At 42.0% G+C, this 19856-nt stretch overlaps 1 protein-coding gene across 10 annotated transcripts in view; it reads left to right on the top strand.

The window, feature by feature from the left end:
• Nucleotides 1-19856, top strand: part of IKZF2 (IKAROS family zinc finger 2) — a 120994-nt gene that overhangs the window by 51334 nt on the left and 49804 nt on the right. For all 10 annotated transcript variants that reach the window (XM_062603235.1, XM_062603249.1, XM_062603263.1 and 7 more), the window contains one exon: nt 10443-10709. In XM_062603235.1, coding sequence (XP_062459219.1) covers nt 10443-10709 — 267 coding nt within the window. The remainder of the gene's footprint in view (nt 1-10442; nt 10710-19856) is intronic.

The following is a 19856-nucleotide window of genomic DNA, read 5'->3' as shown; positions in this document are numbered from 1 at the left end:
AGATGCTTCAGTCTATGAATCTGTTATGTCTCCTTCTTGACCTTCCTGGAATAATACCGAGTGGTGCTCAAAACCACTCGCAGCGTCTTTTACTGATGGTGCATCCCATGACCACCTCAGCAGTCTGAAATGCTTCAGTCTGGGGTTTAGTCCTGCAGTCCCATGTCCTTTCTTGGTTTAGCGGTTGATGGAGGTATGTGCTCAGCACTCTTAGCGGGGGGAAATGTGGTGGGTGCTTTTGGTGTTTTAGTGATTGATACGAGAAACTGTATGTGTGTATGTGCCCATTCTTACTGTTTTAATCTAACTTGAAGAAACATTCCTCACTTGTTAGATATGTAAATTTTTAGGTGCCTAATTATCTGCTTTACTTGCCAACTCTCTCCAGCCTCTTTCTTCCATGATCCCACCACCCTCTTTCCTTCTCATTCCCTTAAATATGTGTAGCTGATGAATAGCAAATCTTCTCATAGAATTCTTCAGGAATATTTACTGTAGGGCTTTGCTTTTGTTTGCTTTTCTGGTGACTTAGAGATGGCATAGTGAGAAAAGAAACATGTGAGCTAAACCTGTTGGTTTGAACATTGTGTCAGAAAATATCCATAAATTGCAAGCTACTACACAGATGTATAGATTTAATGAGACTGTGTAATGCCATTTATTTATGCTAAAGAATCTGACACATACGGTACTGAAAAAAGTTAATACTCTAAGAGTTATTTTATATTTTTCCATTGCCATCTGTCACTGCCTACATAATAATGATACAGGTGAAAGCCTAGCACTGCTTTTAAAAAACAAATCAGAATGAATAGTCATTTAAATGTCTTGCTGCTTTAATAGCTGGTGTGTTTTAAGTTGTGGGAAGGAGGCAACAGAGATACACTCCCCCTGTTTTTTGTATATGAAATTTGGGGTTTAAACAGATTTATATTCTTGAAGTGACTTCTGAGAGTGGAAGATGATTATAAACTGTTCTATCCTTTAAATTTGGAAAAGTTAAGGGACTAAACCAGACTCTGCCATCCTTTATACCATCAGTGTCTGATTCTTGGAGTAGCTCTTTCATGTGCATCTTCAGATGGAGGTGAAATTTTGTGCTTGCATTAATGTGCTGAATTAAGTAGTGTGAATGTGATTCATCTGTGAGTGGGTCTTTCTAGATCCCAGATCCCAAATCCTGATTCCCACTGGCCATCTGAAATCAGTAAAGAAAAAAAAAAGAAATACACTTTTTCAGCTGTCTTAAGTAAAAATGTTTCAAAACAGCACCATGCTGACAGAACTCAGCATTTACAAATACAGTGGCTTTTCAGAGTTTTCCTTTAGCTTTATGCAGTCGTACTGTGGTTAGGCAAAGCTGCTTTCCCTTTTTCTTCTTTTAGTCACAGCAGAGTCCAACACAGCAGTGCCTGTGAAGTGTGTGCTGAGGAGTCCCTATGCTCTGATGTTTGCAGTCATCAAGGGCAGCAATAGTCCTATACCTGGGGATTTGCCCGTCCTTCACATCCAAGGGTGCAGACAAGGCTTTTACTTGAGTGAATGAAACAGGTTTTGTTGTTAATCACCTTTTTACAGTGTAGTGATGATGACAGAAAATATTTTTGTGGCAGGTGCTTATCCTATAATTTTCCATGGGTTGATGAGTTAGGGAGGTTCCTCCTTTAGAGGAGGAGGAGGACATGGCTGGGTCAGGTTGCATTAAGATGATTTATATAATTAAAAAAAAAACACATCTTTTCCTGAAAGCTGTGAATGATCCAAAGGTGTAACTTTGTAATGAAAGCCTTTCACTTATTTAAAATAATGTCTCTAGTGGTAAAATGCCAAAAAATGAAGCAAAGTGCCTGGTCCAGACACAGAGAAATCGTTCCATTGGCTTCCAACAACTTTTTCAGGTGCATTTTCAAATATAGTGCAGATCCCTAATGGCAAGTTCCTTATAAATGAAATAATCATTACTGTTCTAATTACTATTCTTTGCATACATTGGAAAGCATTTTAGGAAGTCATGCACTTTTTAAGAAGCAGAGATGACAATGAGTGAGCAATGAGGTTTTGGTCACTTTAAATGGATGTTATAAATCACTTTATTTTTGTTTATAAGAGATGATCCATATATAGCTGTAGTTTGTCAGCATTTTCCATTACAAACTTCTAGTTTTGGGTACTGTACTCTCAGCAGCCTCTTAGAAGACCCACTTAGAGGTGAATGTTGTGTCATTGCTTAATGAGTATATGTTTTTTCTGCTCCCTTATTAGAATTTGAACCAGTCCTAAAAATAAAAAGGTGTTCCTGGTTTAATGTTTTGAGAGACAGTGTGTTTCACTACAGGACTGAGCCCGATTTTATTTTTTCTTCCTCTCTCTGCTTTCCAGTTGCATCAGAAATAACTCTTGAAGTAAAAAAGAGCTGTGGTAGGAGAGGAGACTGACAGTATTTAATGTATGTGCTGCAGACAGTAAGAGACTTGCTTTAGATCGGCAAGGGAAAGGGTTGTCAAAGACCACCCACGTCCCCAAACCCTGCCTCATGCAGCTCATGGGAACTGTGAAATGGGAAGTTTACAATGAAAAGGGGCCCTGGAGAACACCTGCTATACAACACAGACAACCCCCTCTCCCCAACATCATCTGCCCTTCTGTAAGGCCTGAGGAGTCATTAAGACAAAGACTTAGTGATTAGGGTTTGCAGCAGGGGAGCAGGGGCTGATAAGATGTCGCCTAAAGGCAGAAAGTTTGCTAGGTGGCATTTGCTCAGAGAAGCATGTTTCATGAAACATAATAAGGAGATGAAAAAGCCCTACTCCCTCTCACCGCATCAAAACAGCCTGTAAAGTAACAGAACAAATAAGTATCCAACAGTTTCTCCTAATCTGACCATAAGGAAAACCCATGAGTCCAAGCCTAATAACTGGCTTAGCTTGAGCATCAGTATAGGGGACAGCAGCTAAGAGCTGAGTGCTGCTGCGTTCCCCTCATCTTATGCAGGAAGCAGGTTCTGACATTATGAATGGGAAGGGAGGAGTGGGGGTGAGGAGTCCTCATCGCATCTATAGGGAATCAACAGAAACCATCTACTGCATTAAGCACAATACCCTGTTGCACCATCATTACTTTGTAAATATAGGCAAAAAAGGAGGGGGAGATTGGGTCATCAGTACTGCTTTTCCTACCCTGGGATATGAATACATGACTCTCACTTGTGCAAGTACAAGTTGCATAGATGCATTTATGAGTGAAATTTGGCCTGAGGTCCTTCTGGAGAGGAATCTTGCAACACTGAGCCATCATGTATAGTTAATTAGGAGTTCTTACTCTTGCCACTTTAGAGGTAAGCAGCATTTGTGACTTGTGGTGAGCAAACAGCCATGCCTTAAAGGCTGGGCATCCAGAGCAAATTCTGCCATCTTTACTTACACCAAGGTAGTTTTTACTCAGGCTGTCATCCTTTGGACTTCAGCAGATGCCTCACTGTATGCAACTCGAAATTCATTGAAACCGTCTGAATTTAGTCTTCTGATAGAAAAGAAATTTCAGGTCTTAATGCTGCAGTTGCTGGGATGCTTAAATCAGAGCCCTTCCAACTGTAACTATTTAGTATTTCTATAAGCTTGTATAGTCATTTGAGCATAAAAGTTGTTTCATAGGTTTAACTGCTGCAGTCTTCAGTCCTTGTGTCTGGCCATGGACAGCTGGGTTGGGAGAAGCTGCCTGGTATTTTAAAAGTGTTGCTACTGAAAACATGAGGTGACAGCCAGTGTGTTGCTCCACATCAGCCAAAGCTGGTTCTTGTAATGGTATAGTATGCCTGGTCAGGGCCTGATCCAGCTGAAAATGGTTGATTTTTCTCAGGAAGGTTAATTTTCAACCAGGGTGGTTTACCACCCAGTTCCATAAGAACTTCCAGTATAAAAGATGGAAGTAGGGTGGGGAGTGAGAGGATAGCAACCACAGTTTGTGTCAGCTAAAACCTGACTGGAGCTCGGCTTAGCTATGCAGCTGCATCCTGATTTAAACTAATCTTGGGTGTAACAAACCTGTTAGTCTACACTTACTGCACACACCACCTCCAGAAGATATGAAATAAGTATTCTCTTGCATTTAGCGAGAGTTTAAATTGACTTCAGAGAGGTAGCAGGCTTAAACTGAGACTCTTCAATGTGAAAACTAAGAATTTTGAAGGATGCCTAAATAAGCTGATCACTTCTCACTGTATTTCTGGCGCATTAACCACCTCCATGTGGGCATGAAGAATCCCGTTTGTAGCATGCAGAAAAGGACCTGGCACAAAGCTCCTAAATCTTTCCCTTCTCTCCTTCTTTTCATTAGTTATAAAATGTTTGGTTTGATTTAACTGTTACAAATGGACATAAGCCTGCCGGGGTCACCCTGGCAACATGGTGTCACCATCTAAGATTTGTGCTTGCTCAGCAGACAAAAGCTAAAACTTTGGCAGCTTGTGATAAACAAATTTGACACCCAGCATCGGGGACATCCATGTGTAATGCAAGAGGCCCTGCTCTAGGCTTTTGTTGCTTGGTTCTAGAAAGGAGCTGGGTAATTCCCCTTTCTTTGCAGGTGACGTTCACCCTCATTTGTTCCATCCAGCTACAGCTTCACTGTAAGTCTCCAGAAAGCCTCAATCTACTGTGAAAGCAGAACAGGTTTCCTTGAAATACATCTTTCTAAGCCCCAACTGAAACAGTTTCCATTACAGTGTTGTTAGGGCAGTGTTGTCTCTTAACACCTGTGGGCGTCTTCCTTTCTCCTGAAGATCAGGGTTACCAGCTTCCAGTACCTTGAGCAGCCCTGAATCTCCTTATTCCTCAGCATCACACCTACACAACTTTTGAGGGATACCTGTATCGCAGCAGCAGAAGGGGAAGCCTGTTAGTTTCTCAGGAATTAAATATAATTTGCAGCCAATTTAGGTCTTAATGTCAACCTGTTTGCCAAGTGCTTTGTGGCTATGAGGCAGCAACAGAGCAGATTCCTTGTCTGGTTTTGCCACTGCTCAGCTGGCATTCTCACCCTTTGTATGCATGCCTTTTGAAAAAGGGAAGGTTTGCCCATGCTCCCTTGTTTACACATTTAATAGCTCACAATTAAGCCAAAATGGACTTGAAAAGCCTCGTTAATTAAAAGCCAAATTACCAGCAACAGAAACTCAAAGATGAAGTTTTCTTTTCACCCCTTTACGCTGTTCCAGGAGGAAAGTATATTTAAACATGCATTCAAGCCTCACTACGCTTCTGGAGAGGTGTAGACACCCTCTTTAAGGACCATTTTGCTACCAGAGTGCTCTTAGACTGAGCAAGAGTCAGGGCTCATTGTTCCCAGCTTTTAGCATTCCTTACCTTGAATTTTCAAAGTCTGTAAAGATGGAAGCGTTCTCCCTCCCCCCACTTCCTTAATTTTCAGTTTACAAAACACTGATTTGTCATTCCAGATATTAAAATTAACTATGTTCCACTCACCATTAGTGAGTGTTTTTAATAGGGTAGAAACATTCACATCTGAGTCTTGAGATCTGTAAGAATAAGATTCCCAGGTTCAAAACTTGTGAGTAGCTGGCTCATTTTCTATTTGTCTTTAGCTGCCAATTAGCAATGTCATTAATCCACTGCCTAGGAGAAGTTCATGATTAAAATAGATGGTGTCACTGACCATGGACAAGACAATATGCAGAAGGTTGTGCCATAGGTGCCCGTCATTGTGCTGCAGTAGTTAGAGCTCTGTCTCATTCTCCAGAGGGAAGTAGAAATTTCTTAATTTCTCTGTCTCCTGGGGTACAGACAGACACATTATCCAGGCTTTGAATACTGCATTATATTGTGTTCTGGATAGGGATTCTGAAGCAGACCCTGGGAGAGCTAATGCACCACCTGCCACCTGTTATCAGGGGAGCTTGGTTAGGGAACACATTGTGTCCGCATTAGCCGCAAATGTCCTTTGCTGCGTCCACCCACAGAGCCACCCGAAGGCTCCTTGGGGGTGGCAGATTTGAATTTTGCCTCCTCAAGGATGAGTGTCTTGAAGCTGGGCCAGAGCTTTGTGTGCTGCTGGCGAGAGAAGACAGATTGGGGAAGAGGCACAGGAGGGTTGGAGGGATCAGGCTTGCTTTTTCTGCATCTCCGGGGGCAGCAGGGAGGAACTGGTGGTGCATGGCTGCTGCCAGTAAAGGCTAACCTCTAGCTGGAGACCACAAACCCTTGGTGACAGTGGCCAGCCTGATTTTCTGAGGCCACAGATAAAATAAGCAATGACCTAGGACAGCAGACAGTGGAGGAGACAGAGGAGCACGGTCCTGCTGCTTGCTCCCTGGTGTGCTGTACAGAAGGAATTTTGTTCTGGAGAGGGAATTGTACTCTAGCTTGCTTAAGGAAAAGATGACCAATGCTTTAGTTTATACCCCACCTGGGGATCAAGTCTCTCAGCAAGACAAGAGGGTTTTATTTCCCCCCCCAGATCTCACTTTCGAGGGAAACAGATTTCCATGACAGAGGCTGAAATACTAGGAATAGTTTTCTTAGGTGGATCTTCCAACTTCTGGTTTGTAACTACACTAATTTGTGGGTGAAGGAAATATTTTGGTACTGAAAACTTGCCAAAATGCTGTTTAACAGAGAACTGCACTTTAATTAGCACTTAGGAGACATTAACAGTAATTGTATTCAATTTCGACGCTCAGGATAAAGTGTGATTCAGGATCAGCTGGTTGGTGCTCTGAAAGAAAGGGGAAAACAAAAAAAGGGAAAAAAAAAACCAACAAAAAAAAAATTGCTGTGTGGTCTGGTGAACATGCGCCCTTAGCTTTGTGTTTATAGGTAGAAGCTTTTGTGGCTGCCTGTCTCTTTCTTCCCACAAGGTGTTGTGCTGGACTGGGAAAAAAGTGGAAGGAACTTGTATTAACTGGAGGGAAAGGATTTAACTTCAAGTTCATGCTTTTGCAGTGAGCTGGATTATGGTTTATCCCTGCTATCTCTTTTGCTGTAATTTTTAGGAAAAGTGCCAAATACTTTGAAAAAATTTTCCATTTACTTATTTATGCTTTGCTTTGCCAAAGAATGAGAAAGCCTGCCACATTCAGCAAGCATGTGAACAAGAAAGGCGAGGGAACCCAGGGTGAAATCTGATGTGGAGACTTGTGTATGATGCAGGATAGCCATCAACATCCCTTGAATATTTCTTTCTTCTTAACAGCAGAGTTCATTATGCTCTCAAAGTTTGTGGCTGTAGGTGAAAACAAAGACAGTGCCATTAAATGACTGTAGTTGCAAAGGCTGGCTGAGAACAGAGAAGACAAACAATATGCAATTGAAGTGCCTGTTTGTATGCAAGCTACCAGACAAGCCTGATATATACACCAGTATGATGTAAGGCAGTGGAGAGAACCTGATTAGCAAAGCCCTCACAGCGATGCGAGGAGATCCCTGCTGCACCAGCACTCCCCTCCTTGGAGACCTACGACTAGTCCCAGTTGAAGGAAACCTTCCCACAGCAACAGAGCTGGCAGAGGGTTTCTGAAAACGGCAACAGTGCTGCTCTGTGTGTGTGTGTATGTGAAGGTGAGGGATGTAAGAAGAGTAAACAGCCAGAACAACTCTGCAGAATAGATGGGATATGGCGAAGGATGCAAGATGAATTACTTGGGCTTTGTGAGCTATGTGTGCAGGAGTTGTGGAGCACTGCGTGTCTGGGAGCAAACGGCTCACTGTTATGTTGGGCTGTTTAGCCTGTTGGATGAAAGCCATCCTTTAGCAGAGAGAAATGCTAGGGCAAGATAAAGTAAGTGATCTTCTGGTTTGTAAGCTCTTGCAGCCTTGCTTTCATTTGTGCTGAGCAGGCAGAGGTCCACAGACTGTAATGGGAAGCAGTGGTTCTCAACACTTACTGCAGTCAAGTGTATTCCATATCAGAAGTAGAGTCAAAAATCTGTATATGTAAGAAGACGCGTAAGATACAAGGTTTTCTCTCTCTTGTGAGTACATATAAATATATACAATTGGTAGGAGCGTTGGGTTATTTAGTGCATTACTGTGCAATGAGAGTGCACAGGCATGTGGCAGCAACCTGGAGTTTTAGGTGAGGAGTTCAGGGCTCTAATTCTGGCTCTACCATAGCTACTTGTGTGGTCAAGTGTATTAAATTCTGCTCCCAAGGACAGCAAACCATTTATTCGGGCTTCATTCTCAGACTTGCTGAATACCCCAAAAGGCTGCTATTATTAGAGGGAACTGCCATTCCTCTAGCTCTGAAAGTGGGCTGTCCATAAATCGCCAGTGCCTGCTTTCCATGCAGAAGTGGGACTAGAACCTTGGCTTTCTCCCTGCTAGCCTGCGGAACTTCCAGAGCTCCCACTCTTCCTCCCTTTGCTTCTCTTGCTGCTGTGCTGGGTCAGGCCCCCTCATTCTCCCCATGCAAACAGCTTCCTGTTGACCTTTTTCTGCCTTCCTTCCCTTGTTATGGCAGCAGCGGCCTTGCAGAAGAAGCTAGTGAGAAAAATATATCCTGTCCTTGGTGGACGGGTGATTTGCAGTTACATAAAGTTTAGGGTGTCTCTTTTTATGGCCAGGTTTGGGTGCAGGAGGTTGCTGTCACCCACATATTTCCCTGTGTGTGCTGTTGCTTAGCACTGTGTAGCAGAGAGCTGTCCTGGGGTACTGTGCTTTTCCACCGTGCCAGGCACCAGCTGAGGATAGGTCATAGTCAAGCTCACAGTCCCTACTTTTTTTCCCTTTTTGTTAGACAATAAATGCATCTCTGGCAACAAAAATATCAATTCCCTTCTATAAATGTAGCACTTGAATATTTTGCAGTTGCAGACTGTTTGGATGACAGTGCCTGTGCTGGGTACTAGTCTGCTGTGATCTGATCTGGCTGTGTCCTTGCTCTGGATGGGCTTTGCCGTAATAGTACTTTCATTCCTTAGCTCCCATTAGTGCCTTGATGAAGAGTGGAAGATGCATTTCAACAATTTTATGATTAAAAAGCAACGTCTTCCCGTTCTTTGGTCTCTGGTGCCTCTACCCTGTTTATTATGCTTTGTCTAGGGTAGCAACAGTGACTTAGAATTAACGTCAGCATCAGTCTCTGAACCTTGTATTTTCTTTAACCGTAAATTCTGGGGAAGAAGGATGAAAGAGGAAGTCTAAGTAGCAGAGTTTGTTCTTTTGACATTTTCAAGCCTGCTGTTTGAAACTCACAGCAATCAGGCACATTTCCTCATTGGGTTCCTGGACATTCCCCTTGGTGGCTGTACTCTGGAGCACGTCTGGCCAGGGTTTGGAGGCAAGCATTTAGGCTCTTGGTCTACTGCTGTCACCAGCATTCCTGCAATGGCCTTAGTACAGAGGTCAAAGACTGCTTAGATATGAAGGCTGAATCACCTCCTTTTTAAACCCCTCAACAGGATCAAGGCTTAGGGAAGCAGGCACGTGGGCTTGCCTTCTGGCTGACTGTGAATGGGAGAGTGTGACTCTGAAACAGGCCTTTCGGCCACTTCAGCCAGCCATTTAGACATTGAAATGAGGGTCTCTAGTGATGACAACGCTCCTGTGTGAAAAAGCCTGATGCATTCATTTTCTGTAAAGATACACCGATTCCACGAGCTCTTGATAGAGAAGATTTATTCTGTGACCTGAGGATCACAGAAATCGTCGTGAGCCCATCAGTCTAACTGGACAGATACAAGAGATCTTCAAGTGTGCTTATTTTACTTGCAAATATACATAAGCCAGCAGCATAAATCTCTCTTCAGACCTGTTTGCCTTGGCAGTGTCCCATTTGTGTGAATCGGAAGACGGTAGCAAAACAGCACTGGAGGTTCATCCAGTCTCCCCTCTGTCAGGAAGCCTGCCCGACCCTGGCTTCACTAGGTCCCTGTGTTTTCAATTATCCTGCTTGCAGAGGATGTTTGTTTCCCCAAGTTGTGATGGTGCAGTGAAACCCTGTCTTTGGAAACCCTTCATCTTGGTGCACTAGGCAGGAGAGACCTGGAAGAAGCAGCTGTGGCTATGTCCTTTGCTCTTGTGACTTGGGCTTCTTGAAAGGAAGGGAGCTCCTATGTTTCAAGCTAAGCAGGAGGATAAGTTCTTAAGCCTGCTGCATCTCTGCAGCTGTTGATAGGTCTCTGGATCACGCCGTGCCTTAGTTTCTAAGCTGTAAAATAGGGATAGAAATTAAGAACTTAAATACCACAACAAAACAGGGCCTAAGACACAGTTGTAACTTGTGGTGCCATCACCATCATCAAACTGTGAGATTGTGGTGCTGCCACCACCGTGAGACCCTCATGTTGGTCAGAGCTTAAAGGCTGTGCTTTAATATTGATAATCATAGAGATTTATCATTATATTAGTGACTGGGAACTTAGAACATACATGGGTTTAATTTTTTTAATTTTTAATTTTTTTATTTTTTTATTTTTTTTGTTTCAGCAAATTCAGTAAAGCTAGAAATGCAAAGTGATGATGAATTTGACAGGAAGCCCCTGTGTCAGGAAGATGAGATCAGGGCTCATGATGAAGGAAGCAGCCTGGAAGATCCTCTCACTGAGGGTAACGAGATGATGGATAACAGAAAGATCCAGGAGCTCTCAAGCGAGGGAGGAATCCGGCTTCCGAATGGTAAACTGAAATGTGACGTCTGTGGCATGGTTTGCATTGGGCCCAATGTGCTAATGGTACATAAAAGGAGCCACACTGGTAAGCAGCTGAAAGAAAATCTGATGACTGCCCATAGCGTCTGATGTTGATATTACCTGACCACTCTTCTCTCTTCCCTTTTCATTCATGGGGTAGCAGGAGGTGGGGAGGGAAAGATGGGCTTCATTGGTTTGGTTCTCTTCCTGCTCCCCAAATTCTGGTGATGCTGTGTTTCTGGCATAGTGGTTCTTTGACATTGATTTACAGCCTCTAGTTCTTAAAAACAGCACAGAAGTCTGAAAATTGCTTTTTTTTTACTGTTGTTTGCTGGTTTACTTAACCAGGGGCAAGACAGTGAGAGTCATTCTTTGGCATGGGGGTGTGTGTGTTCATGTGTGTGCGCATGTGCAAGGCTTTTGAACCTTTAGGGTGAGTCTTAGGTGGTCTTCCATTGGAGGTGCCCAGAGTGGAAAACATCAGAAGCTTCCTGGGGATCTCTCACCTCCTTTGCAAGTGGCTGGGCATGATGCTGGTGGCCTGACAAACCTGGGATTAGCAAACCCCCCAGGGACATGCATTATCCAGCAATGTATTGTGTGACAGCTCCATCAGGAAACCTCACCTGAACTGCTCCTTTGAGCTAGCACTTGGCTCCCCTCACCATCCAGATGTGGCATCTTTCAATGCTTGAACTCTACTATAATTTTATTTTTGTTACTGTTAGTATTTCTAAGTTTCAGAGACCAAAACAGCTCACTGGGCTTATGGATCTGAGAATTCAAGAGGCAGACAAAACCTTTGCAGTATGCTGATTGAGGGGACCTTTGGGGCCTGAAAGATGAGGCCTTGAGTTCAAAATAGGGAATTTCAGGCAAATTTTGGCTAGTAGGACAAACTCGGCTGCCTGAGGGGCTGGTACTGACTAGCACTCACCTCTGGTACTCACCTCTGCTGCTTCTCAGGTAGGAGTGGTGGTTACCTCCATCAGGATAAAGTACAGGTGGTGCCAGAAGACAGTTCTCCCTGGTTTTGCAGAGGTCTACCTGGCAGAGCCTTTATTAAAAACAGCACTTAAGCTTGTGCTTACTTTTTGTGGTATTTAAGCACATGTAAGTCACCTGAAGTGCTACCATATATGCTTAACTTAAGATACACACTTCAGTCTTATTAAGGTTAAGCACAGGTTTTTGTGCTGGAGCTTCAGGGGGTGCTTGTTCTTCATATTTTTTAGACAAAATGAAATCTACCTTTTTTCTTTTGTCTTTGCTATTATTTAACAAAGTGAGAGACTCACACAGACTGTGAGATTTCTGCTAAGATACTAAAAGAAAACTGGGGGTTTAAGATAGAGTAAGAAAGACTATGCATAATCCCTTTGTAAACCTAGTAGTTCACAGTCAAATAGTGTGCTCTTGATGTGAAAGGAATCAATAGAATTTCTGTACAGAGGAATAATAAATACATACTACATACTTAATGCCCTGTATATGAGTTGTATTGATAATAACTTAACAGAAATGTGTAATGCAAAACATTGCAGTATCGTTTATGATGCAGCCGTGATTTTAGGCAGCAGTTACAACAGGGGAAAAGCACTAGTTGGAGAACCCAAATCTTGATTAACAATTTGACATGCTGTTACTAGGAAGGAGAAAGAGAATTGAGATGTACAGCCTGAGTCCCCAGCTTTCAACCTCCCTGAAAGTTTTTGTTGGCACTTGCATGTATCTGAGCATATGTATTGTAGGTGCATCAGAGTCTGTGTATTTGAACTTGAGCAGCTAAATTAGACTTGCTAAATTTAGACTTAGGTATACTTTATTAAATGGTCTGCATTTTTTCACACACTGGCTAGCTAGTGCATCTTTTAAATACAGACAAGCTGCCTTTTTCCTGTGAAAGAAGACCTGCAAATTCAAAGAGAACCGAGCAAAATCTCATCTGCGTGCAGGCAAAGCGGCTGTATGCGGATGCATAGATGGGGATTGCATAACTGATAGCATTTTCCTGCAGGCTACTGCTGGTTCCCCATAGAGCCCTGACTCTTCCCATCCAAGCAGAGGAGCTGTGATATATTGCTCTATACAGATGATCTCAAGCATATAGAAATGACATTCCTTTTAACGTGCAGCTCTGTGCTCTATGCTCAGTAAACCAGTTGGCAAATTTTGCGGGGGATTTTTCTTTTTCTTTCCCCCACTGTTTGTTTGTTTTTTAATACATGCTGCTGCTTCACTGTCCACAACAGAAGGGGAAGTTTGCTTGGATTTCCACATCCTTGATTTTAAGGAGTATTTTTAGCATACTGGTATCTGTCTTTTGAAGTGCAGTGTTTTAAAGTCTATTGCCACTTCCTCGGCAGCTAGGCATGATGGGATGGCCCCAGCTCTGGAATGAGCCCTGACCTGTGGGTAGTCTGGTTTTGCAGCCCAAGGGAGAATTGTGGAGGGAAGGGAGGTTTTCCCTGGCGAGTGTAAACCAATGGTATTCTTTATCAGCTAATACAACTGGCATGTAAATCCTTACCTCTCAAAGCCAGTTTAAGTATGTTTTAGAATCTGAATGTCACCTTACTCTCCTCTTTGTCTATACAAAACCAAAGCATGGTCTGGCCAGTTACTTGTATTGGCAAAGACTGAAGGATTTTTCCTTTTCCAAAAAAACTGTCATTGTTCTATGTAAATCACACAAAATGCTGTGGTCCATAGTAGAGGCTGTAATTTGCATGTATGCTGGGACAAGAGTGTGTCTTTACTTACACTGGGGACCCAGCCTTTGCGAGAAGCTGTGCTGTATGGCTTTGGCTGCATTACACACATAAAGGAGCACAGTTTTCTCCAGCCGTTATTTGTCTGTTTGTGAGAGGTAGTTGTCTTTCCTGCCACGTTGTTGTAGTTCAGTCAAACAGATATAGGGATGGGGAAAATAATCTGTGCTGTGGATGAGACTCGGTGTCCCATCTCTCATCCTCGTGCTGGAGCATCCGTTTCAAATGACTCATGCAGTCATATTGTATCATATATAATCGCAGAGTGGTTTGTGTTGGAAGGGACCTGAAAGCTCATCCAGTCCCAGCCCCCTGCCACGGGCAGGGACACCTTCCACTAGAGCAGGTTGCTCCAAGCCCCTGTGTCCAACCTGGCCTTGAACACTGCCAGGGGTGGGGCAGCCACAGCTTCTCTGGGCACCCTGTGCCAGTGCCTCAGCACCCTCACAGGGAAGAACTTCTTCCTTATACCTAATCTAAATCTCCCTCTGTCAAGTTAAAGCCATTCCCCCTTGTCATGTCCCTACAGGCCCTTGTCAAAAGTCCCTTTCCAGATTTCTTGAAGGCGCTCTCTGTCCCCCCTTCCCATGATAGACCAAGCTGAGGATTTCTCATCCATCCTTCAGATCCACACAAGCTCTGCCTCATGCCTGTGGTGCAAATGGTGCTCTGGTCCTCCATCACAGAGTCCTTGGCACTGCTCCTCCGATACTGCCCAATGCAACATTTCTTTGAAACGCTGGTAATTCAAGTGAAATGTTTTTGTAGTCTGTATGATCCTCAGGAGAAGTCTTTCTATTTATTTGTCATCACTGACAGAAAAGAAATAAAGTGTTTAATGTGGGACTTAAGCATGATGCACTCCCTGCTTTAGTGAACAGGGTAACCCCATCCTCTCTCTCAAGTGCCACATCCTCGTGTCAGAAAAATAGCATATGTCAGGTTTGATTTATTTTCCTCCTTTCTCATAGTATCTTCTTTTGGTCCAGATTTCATATTCCAAAGCACATATCCTGATTTACATCATCTTTATCAGAGGTATTTTGTTATTGCAGGAGATGACTGGTCACATAGTATTGCCACTGGATACCCCAGGGGCTTGTGCTAGGGGATGTTGAGGGAAGGGGAGAAGAAGGTACGGTCAGGAATCCAACTTGTGTGAAGGAATGAAAGGGAACTCGAATGAGTTCTCACCTCTTTAGGCTCTCTGCTAGTGGGCCTGATTTAAAAGTTCCTTGATTCTCATTTTTGGTAAAGCAGAAACGTTTTGCTGATGCCGCCCTGTTGCTGCCTCTGTGATCTGCAAGGTCCTCACATTTTTCTCCCTTGCACTGTGAATTGTGATTTTTCTTCACTGTAACATCCAGCCCTTTATTTAGTCCACTGCTGGATTTTTAAATACTTTTTATCTCTAAGGGAGGCTTGAGATTATCCTCATAGAACACCTAGAGGTTAAATGCTTTCTCTATGTGGACACAGAGGGATAGGGGCAGATCAAAGCCATGTCCCTGCGTGAAGGGCATGACGCAGCAGGCAGTGGGGATAGTAGTCTTAGCAGCAGCCCAAAGTGAGAGTGGGATAGGTTATTTTTTGAGCTGCTAACTACAGGAAAGTCTCATCTCTTTGCTTGCACTCCCCGTGCATTTTAGTACCATGAAGTCAGTGTAATGAGACAAGTTATGTGCCTGTGAGAGAAATCTTCAAGTTCTACTATAGCAGCTGTGGCATTATTAACTAAACATATGCAACATGGGAACTCTGAATGCTAGTTAAGTTTTGTTTTTCATGCAAAGCTCAAGTTTTTGGGACACAATTAATAAATGAGGAAAAATCTAATTGTGCTGTTTAGTATATAAGACTTTATGCCCAAGCCAGTTAATTAAGAGCAAATTTTAACAAATGGACATATTAACATGTTGCAGTTAACTCCATTAGCCTACCTGTCTCATTCTTCCGGAAGAAAGGTTTATTTGGTTTAATTTGTCATTTGTAACCTAGCACAGGCTGAATCAAAAATTGTAGGGCCAAACTTCTAAAAGTGCAATTTTCTACTTGGGTTCTTAAATCTAACTTTTCCAAGTTAAGCATAAGGAAGGGGAGCTTAGATTTTTGAAATCATTGTCTGAATAAGGATGTGTTTTACTCACAGAATGTGGTAGCTAAACTCTTCTGATACTTGTACCAGTTCACTTAGAGGATTTTTCTCTCTTAAGAATATGGTCACGAATCTGTGTACAGAGGACACTTGGAAATCACCCACGATTTCTCAGGAATTTTTCATGAGAGATTTGTCATTAGTGTTTTATAATAAGCTGCCCTATCTGGCAGTAGGTTTTTCCCAACAAAAAGCCCTAGTAAAATCACTGATTTCAAGTGATGTGCAGCCTCTTAAGTGAATTTGATAGGACAGTGAGTAGGTATGCAGGCTAGATAGTCCCCAGAATAACAAATACAGAAATGGAGCAAATTCTGCTGCTTTGTCTCTCGCTTGTATAAAGGCAGGTTGCAACTCGGCGTCTGTTGGTATGTCGGTAGCACAGCTGATATTCCATTTTGCTCCTGGGACAGCATGGGATCAGAGCAGTTGCAGCATCTTATGAACCAGGAGAAACATTTTATTTTAACTGAGTTTAACAAAAAGCCTACTACAGAAGGGTGAAAACCAAGATTATTAGATTACTTGATTATCACTTCTGGTGGTAGCATGGGCACAGTAATTCTGCATTAAGAGGTTAAAAAGCTAATTTCTATCCCTTTTGAGAAGTACCTAAGCTGTCCTGTGCATATCAAAGGTATGTGCCAAAGGAAAAAGGCTGAAATCTCAGATATACTTTTGGTCAATGTTAAATGCGGTCCCAAGGGACCCGGTTCTTATATGTAGATGGACTTCATCCTGGCTTTCCTTGTTATTGTGAAGAGACTTTAAACCTAGTGGATTTTTAAGAAAAGGTAATTAAAACATTCAGAGGAAGGGACTTGAGCACTGCTGTTAAAATAACCAGGCTTCACTGTTAATGAGAGCTCCTGCATTATTTTGTGAGTCATTCTGTTTGATTTCAAAGGGACAAAAGTCACCAGCCAAGGGTTATGAAGATCTAAACCTACTTGGTTGCGAGGTCTTCAGGCTCTTTGTCCTCAGTCAAATTTCTGTTTTGGTACAGAAAATATCACTGATGTATTTTGCACCAGTCTGAGATTCAAAGAAGGGTAACTCATACTGAAACTTCTGCAGAGCACTTCCGTGCTGAGGCGGTAAAGGAGAGTTCTTGTGCTGGGAAGTTTCCAGTTAAGCAGAAAAAGAGTTGGTTTGTTTTTTGAAATAACATTTGACATATAGACAGTAAAATATGAAAGCTATTAGGAGGAAGTTAATCACTTCAGTTGCCTGGTTTCAGGTTATATCAGGTAGATGGTGTTCATAACTTGTGCTGTGAAGTCTCTAGGCAGCTGCCATATGTTAAAGACGCTTATGAAAGGAGATAATTATGGAGGGACTGTGTCTTGATAATAAACCTGACTCTCTTGGTCCAATTCACCTTTCATCTCAGTGTTTGTTTACACAACAGCAAGTTAACTTGGGTACTTTAGATACTGAAGAAGGCATAACTATATTGGATGCATGTTAAACAATGAAGTTTCAGCAGTATTATACTGTAACTTAGAGGTAAATATTTGAAATCATACCTTTCAATTAATGCTTTATTTAACTGTGAAATGATAAAACTCCATGTATTTGTTTGTTTATTAACGTCATCACTGGGGTCGTTTCCTGGCACAAGCCCCTCTTCATAAAGCTTAAGGAAAAGTAATACTTTACAACTCTGAATTACCTTGCCTAGCCTGTTCCTGAAGTAGCTTTAGACAATTAACTTACCTGTGCTGGAGAACAAGGGTTTTTAGGCATTTTTGGTTTTGTCTGGTTTTACATATTAAATCTGGAGCTGGAAAGAAACATGTTTTTTGTTTGTTTCTCTGTTCCTCCCTCTCTCCCCACTCAGAAAGTCTTCTTTTTAATCACTAAGGTTTGAGGGGTTTCTGTCCTAGTTTAGCTCTAAGATAGAGAAAAGGTTTAGTACTTAAAGTAGATGCCAAATATTTTGTGGTTACATTGGGGTCACCTAGTTTCCACTGCTGAAAAGCAAAAAGCTTGCTTAGTCTCTTTTCAGTATATGTTATTCTTAAAAGGAGTTCTTATTTTAATAGATCAATAGAAGTATATAGAGTCAAACAGTAAATACATAGCTATAAGTGGTGAAAAATGCACCACGCTCATAATTGTCATTACCCTCCTGTTGTCTTGTATGTCACCTGTTTAATAGTTCTATAGTTTCTGGTATGTGAGTGCTGCCATCACCCCCAAAGAAAGGAAAGCATTTTAAACGCAGTCAGCGACTGTCATATAGAGAAGAAACGTATTGAGGACTTTTGAGTGGATGTGTAGTTTGAAGTGTGACTAATTTCAGCCTATGAATAAAAACTTTTAATTTTCACACGAGTAAGGTAAGTGAATAAGGATGTCAAGGTTGTTAATTTGTTATCAGGAGATAATAGCCTTGGAGGACTACATACCAGCTTACTAGGAAAAGGCAGCAGGAGAAATAATTGGAAAACAGTCTTCTCAAGGCACTGAAGTGATAAAGAAGTCTGGTTTGGTAGTATCTGGAGTAGGCATCAGACAGCATAGTTCTTGGAACACCAGCAAAATCTTATTATTCAGTCTTTACTTTTTTGTGCACTCTTCTGTTGGATAATGGTCTCTCAGATTAGCTGTGCTAAATGGAGGAGCTGCTAATCAATAGCATGAAGGTGGGACTAAAATTAACAGTCATCCCACAAGCCTGCAGCTTAAACAAGGAGTAGGAATCAAGTGACTGCACAAAAGTATAACAAACAGATCAAAGCAGCTATTTACCCAAAATTAAGCCAGTAGGAAAAACTACTGGCTTTGAATAGATACAGAGGTCATTTAAGGTAAAATGTGCGGCTATAGCAAATTCTGTCTGTTTCAAGAGATTTGGTCACTTTGTGAGCAAAGTGGTGTCACTCATTTTGTGAGCATTTTCATGTCGTCTTTGCCACTGAACCGTGGTTCAATGACTGTTTGAATTCCTGACCAAAGGCTTTCAGCATCTCTTCGGCAGCCAGTTTATGGAGGAATAATACCTGCCCATATGTGGCTTCCAAAATATCAAAGGTAAATGGGTGGTATAGCAGGTAAAACACTCTAACTGCGTAGTTTTAAATACAGCAGGAGTAAAAGGAAGGACTTTAGACTTGGTAAGAAACTTGCCACCTTAATGTCGTCATCCTGAAACTGAACCTATCATTCCTAAATACTGAGAAGCATGTCAAAGGAAGGGAGTTTGCCTGTTTTCTCAGACAGCGAAAGCAAAACAGAAAAGAAAAAAGCCCCATGTATTTTTCTACTGCAGTCTCTGCATGTCTCTGTTATGGACATTTTGAAATGATGTAAAAGAAGATAATGGCTAATCATATCTTTTAAGTATAGTGTGGGAGTTTGAAAGGGAAACCACAAACTCTTTATCAATTCCAATGAGCTTGTGTTCAGTGTCTTGGAAGAAGAGCTTTATGCCCTGATTTTTTTTTTTTTTTTTTTGTTGTCACTCCATAATGGTCTTGGCAAGCTTGTAGAAACCTTACTATCTTCTTCAGCGCATCTGTGGTGATTTCAGATGTAATTTCCAGCTCGTGCACGTGAAGTAAAGTTACAGAGGTACGGCATATATATGGCACGTATCCTCCTTTATGCTATATTCCTGGCAGGGCTCTAATGCTGGCAGTGATTTAAACCACTGAAGCAAGAACTGCTTGTGGACATCTGTAAGAGCTCTCTTCCTCCCTCTCTTTCCATTTGTATCTACAGATATATTTTGGACTTTACACTAGATGCCTGAACTCCTTTGATAAAAACATAGCATTAATTTTGTCTAGCAAGGGAGTAATCATTTTAAAGCAATTGTAAAAGGCTTTGGAGAGATGTGATAGATCACACAATGTGTGTGTTTTTCATGAGATCTGTGTTTCAGGAGAGTGAATTCAACCTCAGAACGCCCACCAGGATTTAGCCAAGACTCCATAATAGGTGATGCACTGAAAAAATGAATGAGGCTGCTTACATCTGAAATCTGATTAACTTGGTCCTTACTTGGTGAAAACATGTCAGTATCTAAAGCCCTGCTGCAGTAAAGCACTTTAGAAGTGGCTGGCACAAGTGTATGCTTGTGCCCTATTGGTGTGCACAGTGGGACAAGCAGATGATTACAGCTGATTGCCTGCCCAAGAATCCTGTAACAGGCTAAGTGTCCTCAACAAATGTTGACAAAGAGTATGCTTTTAATAATACTTCATAAAACCTATGTGATTTCGTCAGGGGTTTTCCTCTAAATAGTGACTATAAAAAAGGGTGCTTGTTTTTATGG

This window comes from Pezoporus occidentalis, unplaced genomic scaffold, assembly GCF_034315485.1.
Source record: "Pezoporus occidentalis ecotype Australia unplaced genomic scaffold, CSIRO_AGI_Poc_V1 ctg118, whole genome shotgun sequence".
Lineage (NCBI taxonomy): Eukaryota > Metazoa > Chordata > Aves > Psittaciformes > Psittacidae > Pezoporus > Pezoporus occidentalis.
The sequence above is the reverse complement of the archived record's forward strand: the minus strand, read 5'-3'. Positions and strand labels throughout refer to the sequence as shown.